The sequence below is a fragment of the Alosa pseudoharengus genome, unplaced genomic scaffold, assembly GCF_046254945.1.
Source record: "Alosa pseudoharengus isolate Yale_2024_CS ecotype anadromous, Long Island Sound unplaced genomic scaffold, YU_APseudo_1.1 YU_APseudo_1.1_scf_4, whole genome shotgun sequence".
NCBI lineage: Eukaryota > Metazoa > Chordata > Actinopteri > Clupeiformes > Clupeidae > Alosa > Alosa pseudoharengus.
Window position 1 is genome coordinate 24,369,106 of NW_027468774.1, and position 8,524 is coordinate 24,377,629.

Consider the following 8,524-nt stretch of genomic DNA (forward strand, 5'->3'; position numbering starts at 1 on the left):
ATCCTGATACACACACACACACACAATAGCCTACGCTTCTCATCCCTAAGGTGGTGCAAAAGTCTGTGCACTTGCAGAAAAGATTTGTAACTGTACAACTTTTTGTGCGTAGAATATTGATTTGTAGGCCTAATTGTAGAATATTTTTGTAATGGTAAAATATTTTTAACTGTAGGATGATTTGTAGCTGTAAATCCGTACCCGTAGAATAGATTTGTAAGTGTAGGGCATATTTGTCATTTTGACAGTTACTTGTACGGATCATTTTTACAGTTAAAAATAATTTCTAGTTTCAAAACGTGATAGGCTACACACGTAGGCTACAAAACATTTGAGTCTAATATTCTTCCATACAGATAGGCCTGACTGTTTTAATCTAAAAAAACTGCACACATCATAATCTACCACTGGGTGGCACAGACCACCACATTTTCACTTGCAATGTTGTAAACCATGGAGCTATTGATTGATGTTAATCTAAATATCCCTTTTTAGCTTTCAAATGATTTTGTTTCGTTACCTAATGGACCTAACTTTATAGCTGGACACTCACAACATTCACATCAATTATACTCCCCAATTACAATAGCCAGCCTACTACAAGGTTATGTTGGTGATAGTTTCCTGCTTGACAGTGAAGGCTTTGTATACAACATAGCTGTATAATATTAATATGGTTGTGACATTGTGTTGATAAGCTATTTGCATAAAATAAGGAAGGCTTTCTGTAGCCTGGTAGAAAGACGAAAATACCATGGTTTACTCTGAGTTAATACACGTGATAAAAAAGGGTCGGAGCAATAACACATAGCAAATGCCAAGGGAAAGGTGGATTAGCCTTCAGTAATACTGGGTGCATGAGAGATGTGTGCGAAAGTTGATGTGGGATCTGCAGGCCTACAGTAGGCGGACGGAATGATTTGACTGCGTGGGCGGGGAGCGCTACATTCTGATCAGACTTGAGGTGCCGACGATGTGAAGGGAGAGCTGATGTCTTGATCAAGAAAATATGTGTTCATGTGTTTTGCTTTGATTTACTGGATTACTTGACATGACAGCGAAGACACAACGTTTTATTTTAATACAAGAATACACTAAGGAAGAGAAGTCTGTCCATATTTGGGCCTACTTGTTTGACTTAGCAGGTGGTGCCTGTGGAAAGAAGGGAACAGACGACTGACAGGTCGCAGGTAAGAGGTCTCAGGTGAAATGCTTCTGCTTTGATACAGTTACTGATGATATGCTAAACTATATCTTACATAATTTCGACTCCCATTTAGATATTAAAAATATTAATATTCATGACGTGATATTGCGGACTACAGACGGAAAACAATGGGCTATTTTAGTGGCGTGTTATTGACTTGTGAAATGTGGGAATGTGACCATTTTCATAATTCCGCTCGTGACTTCAGGGTATTAACTCCCATAATGAGGGTGGTTGTTTGTGCTCATGATATGAAATTGTCAGGGTTTCACGCAGCTTTAAAAAAAACAAGAGTTGAACTAGCCTATTAAATTAGTGGTTCTCAAACTTTTCCGTCATTCCCTAGCCTGACGTAGTCATACTCAATTCTAGTCAGAAGTTCGGAATGGCACCCTGGCTAGTCATTCCCCTCTTTGGAGGTGGAAGATTTTCAAGGCCCACCTGACCTCATCACCCCAGAAAAATTATAGCGTTAAAATATTTTCACATTTTGGTTCCACGTTAGCCTACATTTCTCCCCTGATTCTGATGTTTTAAATTACATGCAGGCCTGTTTATGACTCCCATGTTTGTGTGTGGCTGTTTTGTTTTGTTTTAAATATGATCTTCCATATAAAAAAAAAGAAAGCCATTAATAAAGATAGTCACAACATAGACAAATGTTCCCACTTGTCATGTCTCTATTCCCTACCAGTGGGGCCGCCCCACACCAATGATGGAAATAACACGTAGGCTAATAATGTACAACAAATGTCAACCGTGACAGTATAGGCTATCTGAACCAGCTTGTTTCGTCAACCTGTTGCCACTGGTCAAACATTGAATTGAAGACAGTAGTGTTTCCACCAGACTGATAAAACAGAAAATGTTGAGGTGATGTGTTGGATGAGTTGCTAAAAAGCTTGACCAAGGCCTATAAGAAATTGCCAGGGAAACGGACTGTGAAGTTTAGTCAGCCTGTCTGTTTCAACAACTCTAAAGACACAATCTCAGACCAAGACTCTATTTATTAGGCTACCTTTCCATGCTGTCTCTTCATCGCCTACTATGTATAACTGTCTTATGGTCAAGAGTAAGTGTTATAAACTCAGAAGTCTTAATGTATGCTTGGTTGTTGCCTTCCCTCAGTTATCATGGCCAGTGACACAACACGTGATGTCCCTGTGTGTTTTCAGGTTCCTATCAGGGCCCAATCCAGACTGTTCAGGCCCTGTGTCTACTTCACAAGGCCACCCATTGCGCTGCGCCTCCCCCCACCCCCCGTGCCATGGCTGCAACCACACGGCCCCCAAATGGCTGCGGCGCCAACATCCAGTCTCTCTACTTCAACTTGTGTGACCTGGAGGCAGTGTGGGGCGTTGTGGTGGAGGCCTTTGCCGCCGCTGGCATCGTCTGCTCGTTTGTGTTGCTCATCATCCAGATGGCGAGCCTGCCGTTTGTGCAGGACAAGACGCGCAAGAGCATGACCCTGCTGCAGGCTAGCTTCCTGGTGTTCACGCTGGGCCTGTTCGGCCTGTCCATCGCCTTCATCGTGGGCCGGGACTTCACCACGTGCGTGGTGCGCCGCTTTCTGTTCGGCGTGCTGTTCACCGGTTGTCTGGCGTGTCTGCTGATGCACGGCCTGTGGCTGTTTCTCCTGGAGCGTCAGGAGCGCGGACCGCGCGGCTATCTCCTTTGGCTGGGCGCCCTGGCCGTGTGGCTGGTGGAGGTCATCATCAACACCGAGTGGATGATCATCACGGTGGCGCGCACCCCCGTGAGCAAGGCGGCCGTGACGTCCGAGTTCCTCTCGTGCCGCATCACCAACAAGGACTTCGTCATGGCGCTCATCTACGTGATGGTGCTGCTGGTGGCCGTGGTGCTCATGGCCGTGCCGTCGCTCACGCACAAGCACCGGAGCCTCCGCCGCGACGCCATCTACATCCTGCTGACCGGCGTCCTCTCCATGAGCATCTGGATCACCTGGATCGTCATGTACATCCATGGCAACCGGATAGTGGGGGACGCCACCTGGGACGACCCTACCTTAGCCATCGCCCTGGTGTCCAACGGATGGGTGTTTCTGGTGCTCTACACCATACCCGAGATCTGCCTGCTCAGCTATGAGAACCAGAGCGCTGAGGAACATGAGCATGAGGACCACCTTTACCCCACCAGGGGGGTGGTGTATGAGAACATTCTGAGGGACCAGACTCAGGTTGAGCAGAACATGTACATAGAAAACAAGGCCTTCACTATGGATGAGCCTAGCACAGGTAGGCAACTATGTTTCTGCTCTATGCATACTTGTAGCAAATATCGTTCAAGTTATTGAGTGTTAAAAAAAGAAATATAATGGTGTTACATTCTCAGGTTTTATTGCATTTGTATGGAGTTATGAGGAGGGGTTTATTACATTATCAGGAAATTATTATCAGGTTCTACAAGCCCACATTGCATTGCACTGTCACTGATTTCTCTGTTGACATGTCTATCCATGTGAGTTATCTGGGGTGTAGGTTGGAGTTGAAGATATCTAGCTGATTGAAAATGATACATGTACATCTGTGTGTAAATCTGAAGTTTTACATGTCTGGCCTCCTTCCTGCAAAAGCGAGGAAGCATACACCACCTGTGATATAACTCTGACCTGTGATGTAACATGTCACATTACATCCTCCCTTTGATTTCAAAGCTCATTGCTTTCTTCAAACTGGGGTATGGAACTTGAACGACTATTTAACCTCCATAGCATTATACTTCCTTCCCAATGGAGTACAAGACTTTGAAGCCTGGGTTTAGTTGTGGACTTTGTTGTTCCTGAAGCTTTTAGTTGTTTGTCCTTCCTAGGGCAAAACTGTGTAAGATAGAGGCAGAGCACTAGGCACGTTCTGTTTCCAGCTGGTATGGAGCATTTATATTCTGGATTGCATGTGTGGGCCACTTGTGTATACTGATATTGTGGTGGGTGTCATCATATTTTAAGACAGTAGGCAAAGGTTAAGGCCAGTTTAAAGTTTATGTGGGTTGACAAGTGATTTCAAGTAACAACCATGTTTGTGGGACAAATCCCATGTTTCTAAGGGAAAGAGAGATGAAAACTTGTCTGGTTTGTAATGTGGATGAAAGGGTTGGCAATTCTGTTAAACCAGCATAAAGCATAAACTTTGATAAATAAATACTTAGATCAATTTTAGCCATCTGGCATTAGCCAAATCAACATTGAAGAATATAATAAAAAAAGAATAGATAAATAAACAACTTGATGAAAACCAAGCTTTATTTTTCATTTAGATATATGTAATTACTTTCAATTGGGAAAGGTTGTGAAAATAACTGCTGCATTGATCCGAGTCACACTACAATGATGTACAACCTACAGCCCCATGCTTTGGAGGGATCTACTAAATAAGTGATTTGATACGGATACATACCATGTATGGTGCTGCATTTCACAGGCCTTGAAATTACACTGATGTGTTAAAATGAAAGGAGGTAATGCTGCTGTAATGGGAATAGGTCAAGCCGCTCCTTTCTAAATAATGCCCTAATTCCTGCCGGGGATAACCATGTGCATGGTACAAGAATCCCCCTCAGTACAGATTAGTTTGAATCAACAGGAGTATTAAATAGAGTTAAGTATATCAGACATAGGCTGCCCTAGACTATAAGTGGTCAATCCACAGTCAGTCATAGTCAAGGGGTTTAAAACAGATGTGCGTCTGTCTTCTCAGACAGATATACACTCTATTCATGTTTACATTATATTGTAATGCCCTTTAATGTGTTAAATGCTGCCCACTTTCTTCTGTCTTCTTTTGTCCATCAGCCAAGAAGTTTGCTTCTCCGTACAGTGGTTATAATGGCCAGCTACGTGGCGGTGTATACCAACCAACTGAACTAGCGCTGATCTCCAAAGGTCTTACCAATGTGAGTGTTGAAATGCCGTACAGTACATTCAAATTCTCAAGCCCTCAACAAAGGGGTTGGGATGACCTCTTGGTTTCATACTCTCATAGTCATTTGGTTAGACTAGTGGAGATGACGCTTTCATGCCCCAAATCAAGAAAAATTCAAATAAGGCATCTGATTAACCACTGATAGTCTTTGTCTTTCTCTTTGTGTTTGTCCCTCTGCCTCTCTCTCTCCTGCATGTTTGCCTGTTGTGCGATATCAACACGACTCATCTCCCACCTTCAGAGGGACTTCTCCCATGAGCCAGTATTCCCCAGAGCCACCGCTCCTCCGCCTGGGCAGGGCAGGAGTGGCTCTCTGCCCAAAACACCACAGCCGCTCCCCCTCATAGGCCTGGCTCACACAAGCAGTGTAGGTGGAACAAAACAAACACACTCTTTCTCTCTCTCTCTCTCTCTCTCTCTCTCTCTCTCTCTCTCTCTCTCTCTCTCTCTCTCTCTCTCATTCCCTCAAATTCAATTTCAAAAAGCTTTATTGACATGACAATTAAGGCATTTGTATGGTCACACAAGGGAGATAAGAAACAAGAAATTAAAGGGGCTCTAAGTGATGTCACACAGTTTCTAAGCTAAAACATTTTTTGTCACATACAGCAAACATCTCCTCACAATCTGCTAGCTGCCTGTCCCCTGAATACACTAAAAAAACATGGTCTCTGTAAAAAAGCCCAGGCTCCAAAAATGGTAACAAAAACAGCCTGGTGCAGCCTGGACCATGAAACATAACAAACTTTTCCAGCCATTCACCGATGAGATGAGCGTTCAGGAGAGTTTCAGTTGCACGGGAGGGAGGGGCGAGCTAGCTCCCTGTTTTGTTTGAACGTCAACAGAAGTTACCCAACATCGCTTAGAGTACCTTTAATAAATCTGTGTTAAATAGTTTTGTCAGTTTTTAACATCGTAGGGTAGAGTACCCATCATGGGTAGGGTATCCCATTTAGTGCTGAGGCTCTAAAACCAACGAATTGGGCAGTGCTCCTAATCATGACAACAGTATTACATTGTATGGGTTCTGGGCGCACAGCGACAATATCAGACACTCCATTGTCTGTATTCTAAGTCAGCGAAGCATCACAATAAGTTTGAAGCCGAAAGTAAAGGAACTACACTGTGCTGCTCAGAAATGAGCATAGCTACAAACAAAAATACAATATATGACTCACCAATATATGGCTATGATGTATTTTTATTATTTGCTGTTAGGGATCTAAAATAACAGAATCTGTTTTTTTCTTTTCGTTTTAGGGAAATGGCTTACATAAGCAGTGGTGAATGAAGTGCAGCAGCATCGTGGATATTTGCCTCTTAGTTTGTCCTTTATGTCATTTCGTCACTGTTGGTAACTGATCTGAACTGTAGTCACAGAAGGGCTGTGAGAAAGGGCCCTGTCCAGAGGAAATGACCCCCCTGCTGGAAAGAGTGTTTCCGATGTCCTCAATCGCCCAGCATCCCACGACTGGTAGCAGAGCCCCACCACATCCCCAAACTCCAGCCCTCGCGGCACTCCCAACCCAGAGGTCACATACCATGTGGGGGTCTCAGGGAATAACAGGACTAGTACATCAGATGCACTGCACAGTAACTTCTATTTTTGCAAATAGTTGAATTGGATTTGTTACTGATGATACAATTAACCACACAAAGAAAAGTGTAAGCTAAACTGAAATGCAGCCTATTTCTCATTTGGTTCTATGTGATCAGTCACTATTTTTATTAGCATACCTATTCTCTTTTCGGTTACCATGTCAGCAGTAGTCACTATTGCTCCATGGTTTATATGGACCTATTGAAGGGGGTCAGGGACACTGAATGCTATTAATTCTGAGCCAATATGTTAATCAAAGAAATATTATATCAAGCATAGCCATTTCCAAAGATGCTGCAGCTTATAATTATTTGTAAATAGGGAAGATCATTTCAGTCAAGCATTGGTTAATGTTAGTGATGGTCAAGCTTACACTAGTTTATAGTGTGCAAGAGTGAGTGCAGGCTTTTTAACCTTTAATCAAGCATATCTGTACTGTTAAGCAATGTTTAATCAAGTTTTTATACCATAACTATGATGACTATGCTTTAAGATACAAATCCTTCAAATATGATTGATAGTTTAGCAACAAGTTTAACAATGTTACTTATTATTTTTAGTAAACATTTATGATTTTGGAAAATAATCTAAACTTATTCTTGTCATACTGTGACACAGTTTAAATTATCAATCGCTACCCTGTCACTTTCAGTAATAAAACTATAATAAATAATGTTGTTGACATGAAAAAAGAAAAAAAAAAGAAAAAGAAAATGGTGATGGTGAACCAAAATGATTATTATTCGAACAGTGTGAATGATTGACAATAGTGATCCAGATGGAGCTGTCAAAAGGCTTCTCTGTTCTCTGAAGCCATGGAAAGAGGAAGCAGCATTGAGATGAAAATGTTGGAACTCTTTTATGAGGGCGGATTTACATGCACGTTGATAAGTGGCCCCCATCGTAACCCAACGTGAGCCTAAAGGCAACCTCCCATGTACTCGCTGCCAGGAGATGCTGTCAACATATTCAAATAGTTCTGGTCTCTGTGTCCCGTTGTCCCCTTCCTGTTCACTGTACTGCGCCATAACCTGGCTAACTCTGCCAGGACTGGAAAACAGGTTCAAAGATGGTGGTCCTTTAGTTGAGGCAGGCCCTGCATGACCTAGATGTGTGAAACAACTGGGGCTGAAAAGCATTCTGATCGAAGTTGATACAGAAATTCACCACGTCACTTTATCATGAAGCAAGTGATCTCTTTGTCCACATGTGGCGACAGAAATACAATATATACTGTACTACATGTGTTTTTAAAGGACAGACATCCCAGTTTGCCCCTGGATATCTGTGATGAATGAACACATTCTCCCTCTCCATCATGTTATGCGCATATTGCACATCTGGCAAGGCACAATCAATTCTGAATGATGTACACATATTTTGAGCAACATATACTGCCATCCAGACAATGTATTTTTCAGAGAAGACCTTGAATATTTCAGGAAAACAATGGCAAGATTAACTCTGCACATATTTAAACAATATTTCTCCATAGAGGAAGAGTCCAGGCTAAAATGGCCTGTCTGCAGTCCAGACCTGTCAATAATGAGTGCATCATGGAATGAAAAACATGATTAAGAAGACACCAGACTGTTGAGCTGCTTAAATCCTATATTGGGCAGGAATGAGAAAACATTTCATTCTCAAAACTCTAGCAACTGGTCTCCTCAGTTCCTAAACATTTACAGAATGTTGTTAAACAAAGAGGTGAAGCAGCACAGTCGTAAATATGCCCCACCCGACCCAACTTTTTTTTTAAATGTTGCTGGCATCAAATTC

General features: G+C 42.5%; 1 protein-coding gene across 1 annotated transcript; it reads left to right on the forward strand.

Annotated features, from left to right (window-relative positions):
* Positions 1–840: 840 nt before the first annotated feature.
* Positions 841–7,384, forward strand: LOC143103078 (G-protein coupled receptor family C group 5 member C-like). The gene is made up of 5 exons (XM_076266862.1): positions 841–1,190; positions 2,383–3,462; positions 5,016–5,116; positions 5,387–5,512; positions 6,406–7,384. Exons 2-5 carry the CDS (start codon positions 2,475–2,477, stop codon positions 6,430–6,432), a joined length of 1,242 nt encoding a protein of 413 aa, XP_076122977.1. The 5' UTR covers positions 841–1,190; positions 2,383–2,474; the 3' UTR covers positions 6,433–7,384.
* The last annotated feature ends 1,140 nt before the right edge of the window (positions 7,385–8,524 follow it).